Raw genomic sequence first — 21530 nt, forward strand, 5'->3', positions numbered from 1 at the left:
TCGTACCATGTGTGTACATGTAGTCTTGAGGTCTGGTCATTATCACCGCGGAGCAAGTGTGGACAGAGTGGCAGCGCGGAGACCGGAGGTGAACGAGGACATGACGGTGAACAAGTTAATTGCGGTGATGAAAACAACAACTCCCATGTTTGCGAAGCCGCCGCGCTCGATGCCAACGCCGGTGTGATGTCAACAAACCGAGTAATGAAGGCACTAAATCGTGTTGGAGCTCATTCTGCAACAACAAAATTCCTTCAGCTAAAATTAGAGATTCACCGTCGCATGCCTTCCCTCTAAGCAAACATAGGGAAACATGCTCGGCGAAAGTTGTGAGGGATTCTGCATGTGGAATGTGTACCGAATCATGTGTGTTTTCCCAGCTTGTCTGGGCTCTGGCGTGTTGTGGTCAGCGGGCCTGTGTGAGGTCCTGGTGTGGTTCAGCTGCTGAGAATAATTTCCATTTAAACATATCTGCGGTCATTAAAGCGAACCACCGTAGTGTTGTGCTCCCCATCGGAAGCAACAGCAAACGCTTTGTCCTCCGCATGACCGACGGTGTCGAGGCTCGCCTCGCCGTGTATCGTGTTCTGCCGTATTGGCAAGAAATACTCTGTCATGGAGGTGAGATGATGGCAGGCTAACAAGCTGCTGATAGATGGGTGTTTTTAACTGCTAGTGGCTTCAGGCTTTGTCTCGGTGAACCCCCCTCTGGGTGCTTGGTCTGACCACAAACAGTCGTTGGATCATTGAGTAGGAATGCGGTCATGTGTCTTTGAGTTGTTTCAGTGATGACCCTTGTTGGGTGTTTTCGCTCTCGCCCTGGCTTGGGAATGAGTCGTCGTCTCTGTTAACGTTGCTAAATTGGCTCCGAACGGTATAAAAACAGGGCCTACTGCAGGCAAGTCACTTTTACAAGAGGCAAATTTAGCTTCTTATTATAATGCAACAGTTCAAACGATGGTTCTTTTCACCATCGGTTGAAGGCACAAACCTATATTTGCCTTTAACAAATTCAGTTTCAAGTTCATGCAGGCCAGATGATGACTTGGTGATATGGTGGATTGGATACTAGGAAGGCTAATATAATGAATCGTTGCAACACTTAAAGTCACTGTGACATGGAAAGAAACCCAGCAGTCAATCTTCCTTTCTTGCTTCTCTCCTGACCACAAATTTGGTGAAGAAGTCCTCTAGCCGCTGCCATGACGGCCAACGTTATCCAAACCTCGTCTACCTGGAAAGATTGCTTTGAGATTAACTCGATTGATTTATTTGGCCGGTCAGTTCAAGTCGGTAAAGTTCCCACAAAAAAACCCTTCTGCTGGACGACACATTGAAATTCAATCACAAGTCTTCGTTAATCTAGACGCCTTGTTTTGGCCGTACAATTTCTGGTTCATTCGAAACAGGTCAAAACATCCACATCGCTCCGGATGAGTTTCCGTGTGGATCAGTCTTGCTCGCTGTGTGTGGAAACGGCTTCCAGAAAACTTAGATGACCATTTATCACTTGCAGGTGGCAAGAAGGCTTTCACTGTGGCACCTCTCCAGAATGTGGATTGCCTTTTGTACACACTTTGGATGCACTTTCCCATAACTCATCCAGCAAACAGGAAGGAATCAGAGACCGGATTCAATGCGTGTTGACCCAAAACAGTTCCAAGCCCATTATGGGGTGATGAATGGCCCACTGGTGAGGAGAGGGGCTGTGTTTAAGGCCGTAGGAACAGGATGAACTGGGAATAATTAGAGTCACAGTTCAGCTCAGGGGACGAAATCAAGCAAACAGACTAGATTACAGCGCGAGTGAGGGGACGTACTGTCGGGGATCGGGGTAGGGGGAGCTGGCTGTTGACTAGGTGTCAAGATGAATGCAGCTTTCAATCACACTTTGCTTAATTGGGTATTTCCTGTTGTGTTTCTTTTGTCCTTTGAAAGTTACTTGACCAAAATTAGCACCGTAAGTCGAAGGTTTCACTGTTCAGCACAATAATAGATGCTAGATACTGCAATGTGTCTATACTTTGACCTCCAATATATTTATTGTTAATGCTTTGTATTTTTTTGTATTTTTAGAAGAAAGATTGGACCGATTTACGCCCCCAATCCCATTAACCCTCAAAATCTGTGCTCCTGCAAAGTGCTAGTGTCCACCCAATACTCAAAGAGGGTTAAGGGGAGAGTCTAAGGGCTGTATCGCCCTCAATAGTAAGAGCTCCTTTTCTATGTTTCTTGGTAGTTAAGTCGTATCCAAGAGGGCAAGGGTTTGCCTTATACATTAACACGAAAAATGATGGCCACAAATGACTGCAAAGCTGCAAAGGTAAGTATTTTCTTTGTTAATAGAGATGGAAAAATTATGAAACCACATGACGTCAAAAGAATAAATGATTGGATACTGGAACGCTAAAACAATGGATCGTCGTAGCCCTTAAAGTCACTGTGACCTACAAAATAACCCAGCAGTCAATCTTCCTTTCCTGAATTCTTCCTGACCACAAATTTGGTGAAGAAAAGTCCTCTAGCTGCTGCCATGACGGCCAACACTATCAAACCTCGTCTACCTGGAAATATTACTTTCAGATTAATTTGGTTGATTTACTTGGTCGTTCAGTTCAAGTCTGTCAAGTTCCCACAAAAAAACCCATAGGTGAGTATTTTAATAGACTGTTTTAGTCTGGTTTGCTTGACATTTATTTTTATTTGAAGATCTTTAGCCCATTGTGGACAAGCTAGAGTTTCACTTCAAAATATTTCTGTGTGGAGAATTTTTTTTTTTATCAAGATACAGCCTAATTGAAATGTTTGCAACCACATTTATATAGGATGACCCAGCTGTCTCTCTCGTAGCCGAAAATAATATCTAGTGTCAACGTAAGTTACGGCTGGTGTTTCACTTTAACGTTAGCAAGCTTAATGGCCTGGTTATGAGGTGACTTCCACTGAATTTGTCAGAAGTTCAGCATCTGGTTGAATATCTACAGTGTCAATACAACCAAGTGTCTGTCAACTGCATCGCAATAGATCATGACACAGCAATGTATCCTGATACATATGCAAACTCCCTATGATAATGATGACATGACTGTACAAAGAAACTTCAATACCAAGAGTAAAGACGGGTTAATAAAGGAAAAAAAGTGGACTAAACTTATAATAAAAATAATTGAATTTACAACCCGTTTATTTGTATGATCTGGCAACATTAATTCAGTCATAACCAAAATAATTTTTCTCCCTTTTTTTTATTTCAAAAGTACACAAACAGGACTGATGTCATTCAGTAAGGCAAAGCTTAAACATTGACGACCACTCACATAAGAGGACGTAGAATCTCACAGTTTTAGGGAACCACTTGCAAATGATAAAACTAATTCCTTTTTTACATTTATACATCTACACTCACATGAAGAAAATAAGTCCAAACATTTCTACCACAGATCTTCATGGTATTTTTATTTTTTTTTTAATCTCTAGATTCCACTTGACGTCAAACTGGGCTGAGAGAGTTCGACCGTCCTTCCGTCTCCTGACTCCAATGTCCAGTTTGAGGCCCAGCGGCCCAAGCCCTCAGCTGCCAGGAGGGACCGATCCATCGGGAACCATGTTTGTGCCTCATGCTGTTTAGGTGGTTTATCTACAGGATGAAACCTGATTGTTTCTGCATGTGATGTTGTCAGAGCACCGTGTTAAGCACCTCTTTCTTACAAGTGCTTAGTCAGTAGGCACCTCAGGGCTCGGGACGCGCCAGACTAGACGACTTGAAATTGGGCACAAGTTGGATTGAGGGGAGCGTTCTCTTCTGAGGCCTCGTCGCTTTTCTTTTGCATGCCGACCCGATCCAAGCCTTCTTCTGGACTGAGCGCTGTAGTCCGGTCACCTGGGCAACAGCGCCAAGACGGTGCAGAACAGGGTCGCGGCAAACGAAGGCTTTACGTTCAGAGCTCCACCGCATTCCATAGAGTTCTCCTGCGAACAGATTGAGACGAATGGAAAAAAAAACAACAACCTCTGTGTAATTCTGCCGAGGCAGCGCGTCACTAATCAAAAGCAGAATCCGATTATAAAACGGCTTTTACGACGTGTTTCTGGTGTGCAAATACCTCTGGGTGAAAAGGATGACAGGTATCTGGGCGCCTCCTGTCCTTCTGCATCTTCAATCTCTCACACTTGAGAGATTCATTATGTGCAGATGAAGTTAAGGCAATAAAAGAAACATGTGTGTCCACAGCAGGCCCTTTTCCTGCCGGCATGTTTTTAAAGAGGAAGAAATGTGTGCGTGCTTTAGCGGCGCACAGAGGGATATTTGATCAGACAGCTTTGTGTGATCACAGAGTTCAGCTTCACCAAATCTCCTAAATTTATAGTTATGAAGCCGCTCCGTCAACGTGATAGCGCAGCTCGAACTGGCTTAAATTAAGCATGACAGGGATGGCAGAGCCTACCAGGCAACAGCGGCCAAATGTAGTTTGAATTTTATTTTTCAAAACGTATAAAAACTGTTTAAGTATTATGAGAAACATAAATCCTCTTCAAATACCGTTAAGATAAAACGGTCATAATTTGACACCATGGTCACGGACACCTTCTGTATCAGTTAAACTAACATTACATTAATTAAACTATGAAATGATTCCCTTTATTCTCATGTTGGTATAAGGAAATAATTTATTTAAAAAGTATGCTTGTCCCACAATTTAACATGACACCCATGTAACACTTGCATGTTCTGGCCAATACAAGGGACCGATGACCTCAAACAAATCTGTGCAGGAGCCAAGGTCACAAGCAAGCAAACTTCCACAATTTTTTCATTAAATGCGTCTGGTTAACTTGACCACCACAATCTGTCGTGTGCTATGTGAATGCTATACTCGTTAGCTTAGCTTGTTGGTAATTCTGTAAATCTCTAAACAACAAACTAATAACTATTATATTTACTATCATATTTAATGAGTAAATTCTTTGTTCGGAAATTTAAAAAAATGACATTTGTGTCACCATGGAAATTATATTAATTGGAAATTCTGCCTGAAGTAGGAAAATATTTTGTACTTCATATTGTTTAAAATTGAAAATATTTATGCCAAAAAAATGTTTTGCTTCTTTATACTGGATAAAAATGTTAATTAATGTGGTTCAATATGTCCTAGAATTTGCTCCTGGATCTAACCATCCACAGCTGATGGGAAACCAGACTGTACCATCTAGTGGTGACCAGATCCAAACTACAAAGAGACACCTGATGGCACGAAGTCCAGGTCTGTATGTGGTTCTGGAGGTTATTACAGTTCTATGTGATTTGGGGTAAAGAGGTGATGCACTCGTACTGATCAAGAGCAGACGCCGTTATGAGTCGTTCCAATCAAGGAAAAAAGACGGCACTGAGTGGAACCAACTACATCGGAATGATCTGTCTTCAAGCTTATCCTTTCATCTTCGGCTCTTGGCTTTCATCTTCTTAAGAAGTCAGAAACGTGAAGATGCAAACATATTGCAACTATTGCTGTCGAAGATGAAAAGCGTGTCCAAAGAAAAATCTGATTTATTGAAACTGATTAAAATTATAGTCACATTTTTTTTTTAGATGTGTGCTTCATTTTAAAGTAAATAAAGATGACGCTATTGTTTAATCCAGTCGTCTGAAGTGGTGATTAAAATGAATCCCTGTTTCTAAAAGGATATACATGATTTCAACAGGGTCCATGGTGATGGGCTCGAACATGTTGCAGTCACACTTGTTGTCCGTCACCACCATGAAGAGGTTGCTGCTGGGAATCTGCTGGATCACGAAGGACCTGCGACGCACAAGAAGAAGAAACGACTAAAGTGAGTGGATGAGAAACATGGCTCGACTGGATCAGGATGATGACGTGTCTCTGCCTGCTGTCATAAACGCTCGGAGACCCTGGACTAACTGCACACATGCTGCTATAATTCACTCCATCCCTCCTTTGTTTCCTTCTCTCCATTGTATTATTTTTTCTATTTTCTTGAAATGGCATCCAAGGAAATCACCGATGAAGTGTTTCTTAATATTAAACACTCCAACCAGAGACAAATGAGTTTCACGCTCAAAGCTGTTTCGCTTCAGTGCGAGATCAGGCCTCAACATGTTTGGCTTTCATTTTAACGAGGGAAGATAAAGTCTCAGAATTAGAAATGTTTTCTGTCACCTTCTCTTCCCTTATCTCCTGCTGCACTCCTCCTCTTCCCTTTCTCTCAGCTCTTAGATGTATCTGCGGCACTTTGAGGAATTTCCTTTTTTTTTCCCCAGCAGCATTATCCTCGGTTTCACCTGCTAGTTCTTGACTTTGACCTCTCTCGGGGTCAACGGTGCTTTGAGACATTCTAGTATGACCTCTGTGACCTTTAACACCTTTCCCTCACATTGGTGACAATGTCTTGTTGCTGCTTTCTCTGACCCGAACCTAAAGGTAATATTTAACAAACTCTGAAATTCTTTTGTGTACATTTAAGGTTAGTGATGGGAAAAGATGCTTCCACGGTGAAGTGTGGTGAGTTGAAATCCTGACATTTAAACTGCAGTAAAGGTTTACGAGAGCAGGTAATGTGGTTAAACACTGTTGAAGTTGTTCAAAAACAGTTTTGCTCACACTGCATTCTTGTGCTCAGTGTCTTTTCCCTGCTCTTTATTGCCCTCCATTTTGGTTTTAATGTCTTTGCAGCTCAACCAGTCTCTTTGAATATCTGCTTCACTCATTTCTCTTCCCTCCCCTCACCTGTTTCATGTCCCTTTTGCTCTCACGGTAGCTCTTGTTCTGTCGCCTGCATTTTCTTTGGTTGTTCCTTTACCGTTTTCCCTTTTTGCTCCTTTGCTACTGCTTTGGCTTTTTTCACCCTTTTGTCACCTTTGCCCCTCTTGCATGCCTTCCGCTCACTGCATTGTTCTGCTTGTCAACCTTCCTCGCCCACAAACTTGTGGCTTTGCCCACACGTCGCCCTCGCCCGTCGCCCTCGCACGCTGGTCGCCCGCACGTCGCCCGCTGGTCGCCTCGCACGCTCGTACCTATCGCTTTCTCCTTTGTCCACTGGTTTTCTGCTCCCGCCCACTGGTTACTTTTGCTTGCTGGTATTCTTAGTCTGCCTGCTTGGCACCTTTGCCCACTGCCTTGCCCATCTCTTAACTACTGCTGGTTTGCTTTGCCTGCTCCTGCGTCATCTCTGCTCTCACTATCACACGCTGCTTCTTGTTCCCCAATTTTCCCATTTCTGTTGCATCAACTGTCTTGTTTCGGTCTCTGGGTTTGTCTCCGTTGAACTTTACCTCTGGTGTCATGCTTTTAATATGTCTTATCAAGTCAGAGAGATGAACCAAAGATGTGACGAATATTAGAACTTTGGACAATTTTATTAATTTAACTTATAAACATTTTCAACATGTGTATTTCAAACTTGCACGTGGGTTTTAACTAACTAACTTTCTGTGTTCAGTGATGTACATGCTTTCTAGTGGCTCCATGAATCTACACCGATGCCACAGATGTTCCTGAGAACAGCATCACTGTTGTGCTGATGCAACCGTGGTGGGTCGGGGTCTGAGCGGGTCAAGTACGAATACGTTGAGGATAACCACGATCACCTCTGTATGTCCAGCCTAGAGCAAGTGCAGTCGTACAGGGGAGCCTAACACGAGCGGACAGCACGGCAGCAGCTGGCCTTGTACGCATTTCTGCAACATACATCTGAGGTAACACACGTGCACGTCGAGTGCACTTATTGTTTTGATCCTTTATGTAAACACATGTACGTATTTTTAATGGATCGCATGTTAAAAATACGACTTCATATGTATATGATATCTGGAGGTGATATGATACCCGTCCTTTTTAAAGGAATATTTAAACACTTAAAATAAATTATTCTAGTTTGCCCTTAAGATCGAAGATGAGATACGAGCGTTCAAATTCTTTACACTTTAAGCCCAAATAATCAAATAAAAATAACGGTGCAAAGTAAATGTTTATTTATACATGTAACTTTTTATTTATCCCGTTAAAGTAACGGCTTCAGCATCACTCATTTGTTCAAACTAGACTTGAGAGGATTGTCAAAATGTGTTTTTTATGAGTGAACTGTGCATAAAGTGATGTTGAAATCATATTTTTACATGAAGCCATGTGTCTTCAGAAGCGACGCTCTGAGCTCAGACAGTGGGAGACAAATGCAGCAGACTGATATATGGCTTTGACTATTGTTACCAAAAGTCTCCTTAAAGACCTACAGAAATGACATAGTCTGTCCTTAATCCTTCCTCGGAGTCTGGCGAAGCTTTAAAAGTGGTCAAATCGTCTCGTGTGGCCACTTAACTCCTTATAGCAACGACAAGATTTCAATGTTTGCAGTGCTCCGTCATCAGGGTGGAAAAGAAAAAAAGGAAAAGGGAAAATTCTGTCTTTTGTTCCTGCTCAGTGAAAACAGTTCATGGAGGTTCAGCAGGCGAGAGCCGGACATGGATTTCCTCGAACTTCCACACATTGAGGGAAATGTAAAGCAACGCTTTCGTCAGCTTAACGTTGACCACATGTTGATGACGGAAAGGCGCAATATTTTGTGTTGCTTCCTCGACGCTGCTGTTTCCTTCACGGTTGTTATGCATCTAAAAGTCTAGGTTTGACTCTAGTTCTGAGCCGTATCCTGGTGCTTGCTGGGCTTCAGTTAGAAGATGGATGCATAGATAGATGGTCTCAGGGTTTTTTGATGCTATCATCACCACACATTCATCTACATACAGAAGTGTTCCACCACTTTTGTTGAAGTGAAAGTGAGCGAGGGCCAAATGTAAGTTTCTCATTCAGTTGTTCAAAATAAAAGCACCTAAAAAAAATCTTAAGTGGCATTTAAAAAGATGAATTTAGTAAGATACATACATAAATCAGGGCCAACAATTATTTAGCAGTCTAGGTCACAAGCTGAACAGTTGTAAATCTACCAAACTCTTATATTTACGACAGTTCATCTCAAGGATTAAAAAGAAAAGTTTTTGTATTTCTTCAGTTTTTCTGTTATAGTGAGTCTCTGTATAATTTTTGACGTTAAATTTTTTAGCTCAAGCATTGATTTTTTATTTTATTTAATTTTTTTTAAATGTATTATTTGAGTCATGAAATTATCTACATTTATCTAGTTTCCAGCATAAAATGACTCAAGTTTAACGCATGTGCTTTAGATTGAGATCTGACAAAATGTACCAGTTTCTCTGGATCCACGACTACTCCAGTGGTCGATCTTTCTTACGAAAAAACCCCCAGAAAAACCCAGGAAGTACGCATGTGTGTTACCGACGTCTTGAACCACATTATGCTGCTGCCAGCCAGCGCCGTGGTTACCCCGCTGACCTTGTGGGGGCAGCACCAACGACTCACACACACACTCACACACACACACATGTGCCCGCACAAACAGAGCACTGAGCTTCCCTCGCATCTCCACAGCTGGGAGCAATGAAGGGCCCATCTGAGGGATCTAGAGAACACCCCACAATTGCCTGACAGAAAAGCCCAAATTGTTAATGGGGACCACACTCATTTCCCCATCTTTTGAAAGGAAGCTCTTTTTTTTCCACCTCTGTCCCTCATCACTGAAAGCCTCGTATTTCAAACTGCCAGAGGAGAGAGTCGGTGTCTCTGCCGGCCTTTGATGGATCGGCTGTGTTTTCAATAGACGTGTGACTCGAATGTGATTTTCATTTTCAGGCAGGGATTGCGAGGATGAAGCGGAGGAAGGAAACGTGCGAGGACAAATGGTCTCTAGAGTCGAGTCGTTGAGATCACTGATCGGATAAAAGAAAAACAAAACGCTCAGATTGTAATGGTTTGATAAATTGATGCACCGAAAGCACATTTAATTATTAAAGGATTTCTGCCTCTCTTAAGAAGCAGACGACTCTCTAAAGCACATGTGTCAAACTCCAGCCCTCAGACTCAATTATTTGGCCCAAAATCTAAGTTGAATATTCCATGTTGACCTATGAAGATAAGATAATCGTTTTTCGACAATTATACAGAGACTTGCATGCAGAGATTTTGGTTAAAAAATATATTTTTTTACTAGTAACAGTTTTGGCCCCTTATATGATTGAGTTTAAAATATCTCTAAAGATAAAAATGGAAGACTATAATCATTTTGGTATCATGTGCCAGCTCGAACAATTATGAAGAAAAAAAATGATTTTTTGGCAATGTAAAACCAAAAATGAATTTTGATCAATTTTTTCTACTAGTCAAGTTAAGCGCTGAAACTATTATATATTTTTTTCCAATCAGAAAATGGTCAAACTTTTATCAACCTCCAGTGATAATAATTAAAAGTAGATATTTGGATGTACAGTGTGGCAGCTTGACAACATCGTTGAAGTGTCTCCACATACTTGACGCAGCCGTCACAGTCGACGTGTCCCGTGTTCTCCTTGATGGTCCTCTCGGAGACGAAGGCCGGGTACTCGGTGTCACACGGTACCTGCATGGACCGACCGAACCTCTGAGCTGGACCAGAGAGAGGGAGAAGGAGTGAGAGAGAGCGAGAGAGGGGGAGAAGAACGAGTGCATGCGTCGGAGCTGGTGAGAAGTTCCTGGAAGAGTTTGTTTCAAAGTCGAATTTCTATTTAAAATAGTTGTGCAAATAGTGCGCGAGCAAACATTCAAACGCACCACATCCTCGCAAACACGCGGACCTGAGAGAAAACAGTCGAGTCGGACCACACAGGATTACTTGAACACTTGCGCCGCCCGGAGGCCGGACGCGGTACTGCGAGTCGTAACAAGCCCTCTGGGTCAATATTTGTGAGTCAGACTCGTTAAAGCAGCCACTAACATCATGCTAATTTGCATATTAAACATTTAAAGACGTGTGGTTTTTTGTGAGCGTGTCGTTGGTGTTCTTCCGTCGGTGGACTGCTGTTGAGGAATAGAGAGTTTAATGAGTCGGTGTGGATTAGTTGGGCTTCGACTGTCGGGCCGGACCGCCTGCTCGCTTGGTGTGTGTAACAGACGCACATCTCTATTGTGCTTCGACACAGAATGTCGGCTTTAAGCCCTGAGACTATCCGGCTGTGAAATTGTCCCGACGACTTGGCGTTCGTCTGCCTGGATCTTGCACACACAGCGTTTTTTGTTTGTTCATACTCGAGACTTTAATACAAAATATTTTCAAATTAGTTTTGGGTGGAATTAATACGGCGCTGATTAGAGCGGCTTTGTGACACGCACGCACTGCTCGACACCGCTTTAAGCCGAAAAGCACGCTTGAGAAGAAACTGAGACGAAGTGTGAAAACAAAATGGGCCTTCTTCTCCCTCCGTCAACCAAATATGACACACATCCTCGCAGATCACGGAGTGTAATCCTTTCTGGTCACAAACCCACGCTCAGTCTGGCTGAGGTCACTCGAGGTAATCTCCTGTTTTGACTTTTTTTGTAACTTTTTTTTAGTTTTGGATTATGACTGTTTATTCCAGCGGTTGAACTGGCTCAGAGAGAGAACTGTGGGGGGAATCAAACGCTGGTTGTTTGTAGTCGTGGCCAGACGCTGAGGTTATTGCCATTTGTTAATTAGCTTGACTGTAAGAAGGATTAGAGCAGAAATGTCTGTTTCGGTCGAAGCCAAGTGGCGCTCACAAGTGGAGCAAATGGATTTTTGCGGGACTTGAAAGGGAGGAAGTGCTACAGGTGAAATGTGTTGCGAGTTCCTCAAATACGATTTTAGAAATATTTCTTTGCATAAGCAAAAGTGTTGCACTTGGCAGAGGTCAGCGCTCCCTAAAGGGCCCTTACATTCACCGGGCAATTAATTTTCCTGCCGACAGCTCTCTGCTCACGCCGGGTTTTGAGCCTCTTGTCAGATGTCCAAGAGAAACTCGAGGGCTCTTTGATATTTTTGTGTACATCTAAAATATCATCAGGCAACGATGAATACATTAGTTATGAACGGGCAATTAATTTTTAAGGTTGTTTCCTACCTTTAGCGGTGAGGTCAGAGTGCCACCAGCTGTACAAGTTGAACTCCACCAGGAATCTAGATGACAATGAGGTGCCAAAAAAACGTCAACATTTAATGGCGTCATGTCATGAGAATTCATGTCAAGGTTGAAGGTCTCTGTGGTCTTACATGACGAGCTCGGTGAGGATCCACTTCATGGCACAGAAGAAGGCGAAGTATGGCTGCAGAGACAAACGCCATCAAATATTATGTCACACTTGAAGGATAAAGCTGTTAATTTACATTTATAGAAGTTAGTGATTTTCTAAAAGCTTAGTATTCAATTTATTTCCAATTTTTCAGTTGGGGACTCCATTTAATTATTTTTTTTACAGATGTTTAATAATTATAAAATCATGTATACATTTTAAAACTTTTTTTTTTTCTCTAAAGACAACAATTTAAAAGGAAAGTTCTGAAAAAGTTTTGATAAAATGGAAGAATTGTATATAAAAAAATGGGAAAAAAGGAATGACCCGCAAGCGACAAACTTTATTGAGAGATGCAGCTATTCTGAGGGTTTACTTTGTAAATTTGTTGACACAAACATGTTGTGAAGTTGAAAGTTTATAAATATTTACTGCCATGCATTGTTAATGACATGTTAAATTGCTGTCGAGTGTTTTTCATTTATTGTTTAACTTTTTGTTTATTGCTTTGTAATGAAAGCATCTTTCAATGTATCAAAGTATTTGACACCTTGTTTATTTATATAAAATATTTTATTTTTTTCCTCAATTTTCAAATTTTATAAATGTAATATTTTGTGTTTATACTTAATTTCAAGTTTTTAAGCCTCACTTTAATGAATATTGTTGCTTGAAACCCTTGTGTACAGATAACTGTTTGAACTGCCCAGCAACAGCATTCTGTAAATAATGTGCAACACGATCCAGTTCCTCCTCTGTCGGTGTGTTAGACGTTTGTGACCTGGAAGAAGACTCTTGTGTTCACAAAGCTCACCGACATGCTGCCCTGGAGCTCCCTCAACTAACATGCATCTTCTCCTCAAGAACAGACACAGTCTGTGTTCTTAATGTATTTTCTTTTACATCCTGGACTGTTTTCATCACAAATGTTTCTAACAGTACTTACATCTAGAAGTGTGTGTCCACTGTCGCTGCTCTCTGAAAACACCCAACACAGAGCCTGGTAGTCGTACAACGTCACCCTAAGGAGACAAATATTTGGAAAAACAAATTGAGGAGCTGCAAAGACGACACAATGATATATCTCTTGTGTTTACCTGTTGACCTTCACTGCAAGTCAATGTATTTAACTCTTCTTCCTGTTAGATTGATGCCAGAGTCGGGCATCTGACTCAAGTCTATGCTTCTGCATTTGCATTCAACTCTGGGAGTTCTACTTGACTGGGCCATCATAAGGTGCTGTTTAAGCTGGAGTATTGAGGAGGAAAACGGATCCTACCTCAACTCTAACTGCATTCCTGTGCGTCTCTAAATGGAACACAGAAGTGGAATCTCAGAGAGCTTCCAGATAACAGCCTCAAGGTGGCAGGAAACTGTGTGCAGGTGATTTAGGGATACTAAAGGATTATAAGGCTTTGGAGCTCTGGTACATTTGTTTGGTCTGTAGAATGCATATTTGGTAGCACACGCATGGGCCCTTGTTGGTATCCAATTTGGAATTATATTTTACTTTTTGCAACTGTCTGCAAAGACTTTGGTGGCTCTGTTTCTTGATGCGTGAAGTATTGCACAGCAATCTCGTTTGTGGTGTGTTCGCCTTAAAAATGAATGCATTTGTATGAAAAAGTTTAACATAACTTGGTGCAATGCTAACTCGATTAAACTAAATTAAAATCTGTTTATTACACAAGACCATAATGTAAGTAATAAGTTTGACAAAACTGACAAGGACGTAAATGATGGCTGAGGTCAGTTTGTTCAGCATTTTTATTTTGTTCTGGCTTAAAGCTGGCATGTCTATGTCCATGGTTACATTCATGCCTTCAAATACCAGAGCTTTGAACATGGATTTGCCCGTCATGCTCTTAGTGGGACGGGCAACTTTATCACTACACCAACACATGGAGTAAAAACGCCTAAGTCGGATCGAATCCCACTGCTGTAAAATTGTACATTTTTTGAATTTTTACATCTTGATCCTCAGCCTGTATGATAGAAGCACCTGCACACTTAATGTGATATGGTCATAGTGTAGTGGTACACTTGACAGATTGGCAGAAGCCTTTTAGAGAACGATGTGAAATCCCATGTCCCCCCTGAAATCTTTTATGTGCAATGACGTTTTCAAATGTTGATTAAGTTTTATGATAAATGGTCCCAGAGCACCACACCAAATGTGAAGGTTCTGTGGTTGAGTGGATAGAGCAAGTGGCTCTCAAACCCTTTGGTTGGGTTGAGTTTGGGTTCGATTCCCACTCCCTCCATCACAAAAGTGGATCAAATTGAATGGGATATGTAGAGACCAGTGACATGTGAAGCATCCAGTCAAGTGGCTGAGCTCAAGTCACTCATTAGCAATAACATTTTGAGCGTTAGTCCTAAATGCGTATGCTAAATACGCCCGGAGCACAGATCCAAATGTGGAAGTTCTGTGGAGGAGAGAACAGAGCAAGTGACACTGAAACCCTTAGGTTGGGTTAGTTGTGGGTTCGATTCCCACTCCCTCCATCACTAACTGGAACGAACTGTGTGAGACATGGAGAGCCCAGTGATGCGTGAAGCCCCCGGAATAATTGACCTGCTGGAGTGGGTGGAGCTTGTGGTTCCAAGGGCCTTCGGTTGTGGTCAGCGTGGGTTCGGCACTAGGTAGTGGGTGGAACTGGATTGGGTAGTCTCGTGAAGTCAGTCTCGTGAAGTCAGTCTCGTGAACCCCCAAAATAGGTCCACTACTGGAACAAAATGAATATGAAGAGCGGACATGAAAGGGTCTTTGTATGTGTGGAGCACTATAAGTTTTGCCGCATGCAGAAACCCACAACTCCACTTATTCCACTGCCAAAGGTCTTGAGAGCCACAGACTACCCATTGATTTTGGAGGGTGTCCCACACAGTTCGTTCCAGTGGAGTAGTGGGAACTGAACCCACGCTGACCACGACCGAAGGCCCTTGGAGCCACAAGCTCCACCCACTCCACCAGGTCAATTATTCCGGGGGCTTCACGCATCACTGGGCTCTCCATGTCCCACACAGTTCGTTCCAGTGGAGGGAGTAGTGGGAACCGAACCCACGCTGACCACGACCGAAGGCCCTTGGAACCACAAGCTCCACCCACTCCACCAGGTAATTTATTCCTGGGCCTTCACGCATCACTGGGCTCTCCATGTCCCACACAGTTCGTTCCAGTTAGTGATGGAGGGAGTGGGAATCGAACCCACGACTAACCCAACCGAAAGGGTTTCAGAGGCACTTGCTCTGTTCACTCCACCACAGAACTTTCACATTTGAACCTATGCTCCGGGCGTATTTAGCATACATATTGAGGAAAGACACTTTAAAAACTTTACTACTGGGCTCTCCATGTCGCACACAGTTTGTTCCAGTGGAGGGAGTAGTGAGAACCGAACCCACACTGACCACGACCGAAGGCCTTTGAAGACACAAGCTCCACCCACTCCACCAGATCAATTATTCCAGGGGCTTCACACATCACTGGGCTCTCCATGTCCCACACAGTTTGTTTCAGTTAGTGATGGAGTGGGAATCGAACCCACGACTAAACAAACCGAAAGGGTTTCAGAGACACTTGCTCTAGTCACTCCACCACAGAACCTTTTACATTTGGAGTGGTGCTCTGGGTGCATTTATGATTTACGTTGAGGACAGACACTAGGAAAAACTTTTTAGATATGTAACATTCCAAAAGGGGAGCCTTGAACTGGCTTGATTCTTTGAAGTGTTTGCAAATCTGTCTAGTGCACCACTAAAACACAATTAAGTCCCATTAAGGCTTAGGCTCTGGGTGCATGTATCCTACAAATTGAGCATCAACTCTAGAGAATTTACTGGGACAAACATTTCTTCTCTCTCTTCCACTAAATATGCTCAAATATTTAGTATTCATTTGTAGATAAAATAAAGAAAAAGGGAGAGTGGTTTTTGAATACATGCGAGAAAATAAGTCTTGATCTCTATAATCCCTTCAAACTTGAGCACGGAGACATCCTTGATCTTCAAGTTTGTTAGAAATACTTCATTTTTGTGCTAAAGGGTTATCGTTTAGGTCTCATTGTATGATTAAACTAATTCAACCGATATCATTTGTCTATATTCCAACAAAGCACCCATTATATCCACAAGTACGTGGATTATCTGGCGCCTGATATTTGTGGTAGACTGCTTACAGATGTTGGCCACTTGCTGAGTTTCACAGCCCTGCAGTTAAGTTTAAGGTGTATATATGTATATTTACCAAAATAACAAAGGATGACAGTAAATGTGATAAACTAACCATTGTTTCTCCTTTACCAACAATCCCAATACAAGTTAACCAGATGAAGTAAAGGAACTTGAACCAAGTCTGTGTATAATTGTTAACCATAATCCCCAAACCTTATCTTAAGAACTTGCCATAGATATTTATATTTATTGCTTTATAAATTAAAAAACTCAAATATACTACTATGAAGATATCAAGATATAACCTTTTAATTGATTAGCATGCACCTGCCTAGTTAATATTCATGCAGGAAAAAAAAAAAGACAAAGTTTTATTTGACACAACATTAAATATAATAAAAACAATACATGTCATGTTTGTGAGAGTCGATCTGAAACCTGCACCAAAGTGAGCCCAAAGAAAAGACCAAAGAAAGTTTCATGCAAAGTTTGAAGTGAATTATCGATTTGAATTTCATTACCATTTCAGTAAATTGATCCGAAGTAGCAATAAATGACAAACTGCAAGCCGTACATGAGCCTGTGATTTAACTTTTCTCCTCCTAACTTCATTTCAGGAACAAGATTTGCCGTAATCCCCTATTGGAGAAGTCTGCTGAGTGAGAGGTCGGAGTTCAGCTCATAATAGCCCTCAGTGATTGGCCGAGTTAAGAGCTGTCAGCAGCACTGCAGACGTGTTCTCATTCCGAGCCTGAGAACTACACAAAACACACTCGCACCCACAATCATGTTGAAGCGCTTACCTCTTGAAAGAGCCCATCTGCAGGAGCTTACTCATGACTGCTCCCTCGGCCTCGCCGAAAAAATTCCCCGTCTACGATAGAGAGGGAAACGAGTGAACTTTACAATGAACGTGTCCCAGAAGCTGAACATCAGTGAGTGGGACGAACCATCCACAGACTTTTTTTGTTAAGTTCTGGTCACTTGATCATCTTATTATTAAAGCAACCACTCTCCACCTGAGCAACATCTGACTCCATAAAAAAAGCTATATAAAAAAGAAGACGACCAGCTTAAGATTTCTGGGGAAAAAACCCTCTACATATTTATATAAAAAAAGTTAAATTCACAGTGGAAACTTTAAACAAACAAAACAAAAGTTCAGTTTAGTTGACCCCTGGGAATTCCCGATAATTTTGTTCTCTTACCAAAAAAGTATATATTGTTGAGGGATGTTTTTTTCTCTTTAATTTAAATTTAACATTTCTGCTTGTGAAGAACAGTTATTATAGCACAGAACTACTGGTGCGTTCAAGGACATTATAGTTTCAAACATCTGATGACTTATAAATATGCATTTATTATATATTCTTTATTTAGTTCAAATAGGAACAGACAATCGATTTCTCTCTTACATTTAAAGTAAAAATATTTTTTTAAATGTTAATTATTTCAACCCCAACATTATTTTAAAAGAAGGCTATAATTTATGTAGTTTATTTTTATTTTGGTTCATGAAGGTTTATATGCCTTTTGCATGCAAGTGACCACAATTTAAGTAGGTGGTGAAATCCTTTTAAAAAACAAAGAGATGTCAGTGAATCAGTTTTTCTAAAATAATGGACACATTTGTGTCTTGTCTTACCAGAGAATAGTCTTCGGCCACGAGAATGAAGCCGTTGTTGTCAATCAGGTAGCAGTTGATGTTCTGTCCGTCAGAAAGTGTGAAACAATGTCAAAGAATACACAAATATTGCTGAGTAAAACAACAAACCTCGTCGTCACAACTTATCGAACATTTTCCATCCAGAGACGCACACTGAAAAAGAAGAGTTGCGGAATCATTTAAATCAATGATCAACTGTTACATGCTCTCACATGTCTAGATATTGAGAGGAATTATTTCTTTACCTAAATATTTACTATTGTGTTTCTAGTCCAGCAGGACGTTGAACTAAAACAAATACATTTACCAAGTGTGCTATTAAAAAGTAAAAAGAAAATCAATAACCAAGATTGGAAATGTTTTTCTGGCTCCCTCTTGTGTCAGAATTAATAATATTTCAGCTACAGTGTTGTATTTCACGCTTTTGCCAGTTTTCTGCATGAACATTTTGCTTATAAAACTGGGATCTTATCTAAAGGATAAAATGTCTTTATTATTCAAAAAGTCTCAGCACTTCATATGGAAAACACTAAAACAAATTCTGACCCACTACTGTAACTCAGTTTTCGTATAATTTAATGTATTGAAAACTAAAATAGCATGTTTAAAAAAAAAAAGTACAGTTTAATTTAATCTGTAACTGAGAAATAACAAAAAACTAAAGTCAACGATGGAGACCTTTTTCACCCTAAAAGACTTATAAGTCATTTATGGAAATGTTTCAATTCGTCATATTTAAGTACATTTTAGAAATATCTTTATTATTTTACTTGTGTAGATTCCAGGCTGGTAATTTACTTTTAAATGTTACCTGTTTGCTTGCAGTCCAGAACTTCCTCTGAAAGAAATCCAGTTTCATCTGGATCCCCACAGCTGGAGAACAAACGAGGCACTTGGTTATTAAACCACATGAGAGCCGCTGTGACATCGATGAATATGATTCTGGTCACTGTGAGCCCTGACCTGAGGGCTGATGATGATGTGAGTCCATTACTGCGTCGATATCGTAAAAACTGTCAAATGCTTCTAGCAGCAGAAACATATGGACAGTGTCCCAAATATCTTTGAGGTTTTTATGAAATATTTACTTCACATATATCGTTTTGCTTGTATTTTGCCAACAAATATTTGCATGCATTTAATTATGAGATGAATTAACCATGATCTGTGATTAATACATTTTAATTTCAATTAAAAACTGCTAAGAATATCTTAAAATATTTCAAAAAGGTTAAATGTTAGTTGAAAAAAAGCCTTTCATGAAATAATTGATTTTAACTTTAACAGATGCAGTTCTAGTCATTTATTCTGACCGAACCTTTAGTTTCCACCAGCAGGACAGAATATTGACGGAAAACAGCAAAATTTGAAACTAAAAACTATATACTATATTAACTTATTATAATCGAAATTGACTCATTTAAAAAAAAAAAAAAAAAGAATGTCAAACTCAAATATGTACTTTTATGCATCAAACCTTAAAATGTTGTTGCCATATTTAACATTAACCATATATTTTGAAGATCATGTGCTTAAAAAAACAAGGTCAACTGAGGTAATAAAAAGGTAATTTGCTGCATATTTGACTAAACTTGGTCCAAGACTTTGCAACTAAAGCGATAACATATTAAAGCCTGAACGTTCGCACTCAGGGGAAATTGCACTGCTGTGCACTTTTCCTGTTGTGCGTTGATGTGATTGTTTAGTGAAGCGTGTTGCTCTTTTAGCTCTTTCCTGGAGGAACAGGTGCAGGTTATGCTATCATAGGCTTCGCCAGAACCTTTCAGCGGCCAACACTTTCTACACCCACGTGGCAGTCTAATGATGAGTCTAAATTAAGAAACTGGGCACCAGGAATGGAAGCATAGCATTAGTCATCGAGCCAAACTAAATAAAGTACGTCATACACGTTCAACCTCAATGTGCAAAGTAGATACTTATAGAGAACGGTTTGTTTTTTGTTGCTTTATTTGGTATTCTCTGTTAAAACCAAAAACGTAAAAAGGTTTTTAAAAAATGTAATGCTGGAAAAAATGTATGCGGATCCTCACCTAGTAAACTAGCTGTGTATGGTACAGGTGTATTGGTTCATTTGGTTTTATTACCAGATATTTTACAGAAATATATTTGTGGGTTTGGAAACAATTTACCCTCGATCTTTAAGATACAGTTTCTATTAGCTAAATTATTGTGTTTCCTTATGTAAATGAATAAATATTGTAGAATATCTTTTGTATTCTAAAGAATTCTCTTCTTTCCCACGTACCTCATTTATACTGTAATTATGTGGTCTACTGCAATATATTTTTATATTCTCTTAGATCTGTACTGTGCCAAGTGTCAAGGAAAACACATTAAAATAAAGTGTTTTTTGGTTAAATTCCATCTAAAGGTCTGACAAATACAGGTTGAACATTAATTCAAAACTTTAAATCACAATGATATGAGGTTTGTAGCCAGTTAAGAAAACCACTGGTAACTCATTAAAGCAGTGGTCCCCAGACGACGGCCCTTAACATTAAGCCCAGCCCTCCCAATACAAGCATTTACAGTACTTAACAAAAATATCAGACCAGCCCACTTTTTTTTCAATTTCATCCATTTTTAGAGTAGCTAAATAAAAATCAACACTGTCTTTTTTGTTGTTTGTTTGCTATATTCGACACATACAACTTCTAGTTTGAAAGATATAGCAATAATTCCTGCCCCCATCAGAGAACAGTTTTTTGGACCCCTGCATTAAAGGATTAAAGCTCCAATAAGACCGAATGAAAACAGTATTTTTGGCTCCCCCTAGTGTGGCAACAGTGTAGCTGCAATGTCTTCAAATTCTCAGTTTCACTGTTGCTCTTTTCTGCTTGTACATTTGTTTAAAAAAACAACAACCGGTAAAGACTGTTGTTGTGTATTCATTTTGTTTCGACTGTAAACGACTGCGTCGATGTTGACCCAGAAACGAAAAGACAAAAGCACTAATCTTGCTCACTAATGCTTTTGGAAATCCCTCGAGCAGGAAATATATTTAATTTCCAGAGGAACATTTTAGAGACTGGGGGGGTTTATAAGGAATGGTACAATCCACTACAAATCCATCCCATCACCACCAATCCCACATCAGAGCAATCTCCAGCAGCAGAAGACGGCAGCAGAAGGATCTAACAGGGATTATATGAATGTATAGACGCATCACTGCTGCATTTAAAGTCTCTTCTCGCTGAGATTGACACACATACAGCTACTAAATCACACTTTAAGGACGCTTAAGGAACTCTATGACAAAACAAAACAATAAAGAGGATGTTGACGCCACAACATCAGCAACCCCTTAGGAACAGGTCTCAGTTATTAAAAAAAAAAAAAGATTTATACAGAGGACACCGTCTCTGAATGTGACCTCAGATTCAATTAATCACCAACACCCTTGAGGCCGTTACGCTTCTTTAAAACGATTCTAGAATCTCGATTCCTGCGCGTTAAAGATGTCAACATGCCTCGTTCCATGAGGAGACTCGTGAAGTCACACGTGTTTCATGCATGTTCCG

General features: G+C 40.6%; 1 protein-coding gene across 1 annotated transcript in view; it reads right to left on the reverse strand.

The window, feature by feature from the left end:
* Window positions 1–3232: 3232 nt before the first annotated feature.
* The window catches only part of cacna2d3a (calcium channel, voltage-dependent, alpha 2/delta subunit 3a), an 89135-nt gene continuing 70837 nt past the window's right edge, over window positions 3233–21530 (reverse strand). Inside the window, exons 28-38 of the mRNA XM_087780737.1 lie at window positions 18800–18861; window positions 18097–18141; window positions 17968–18030; window positions 17126–17196; window positions 13093–13168; window positions 12127–12179; window positions 11978–12033; window positions 10391–10505; window positions 5683–5798; window positions 4104–4183; window positions 3233–3969 (exon numbers count right to left, since the gene is read on the reverse strand). Coding sequence (XP_087636863.1) covers window positions 3877–3969; window positions 4104–4183; window positions 5683–5798; window positions 10391–10505; window positions 11978–12033; window positions 12127–12179; window positions 13093–13168; window positions 17126–17196; window positions 17968–18030; window positions 18097–18141; window positions 18800–18861 — 830 coding nt within the window. The 3' untranslated portion in view covers window positions 3233–3876. The remainder of the gene's footprint in view (window positions 3970–4103; window positions 4184–5682; window positions 5799–10390; window positions 10506–11977; window positions 12034–12126; window positions 12180–13092; window positions 13169–17125; window positions 17197–17967; window positions 18031–18096; window positions 18142–18799; window positions 18862–21530) is intronic.

Source organism: Callionymus lyra, chromosome 19, assembly GCF_982586985.1.
Source record: "Callionymus lyra chromosome 19, fCalLyr1.hap1.1, whole genome shotgun sequence".
Taxonomy (NCBI): domain Eukaryota; kingdom Metazoa; phylum Chordata; class Actinopteri; order Syngnathiformes; family Callionymidae; genus Callionymus; species Callionymus lyra.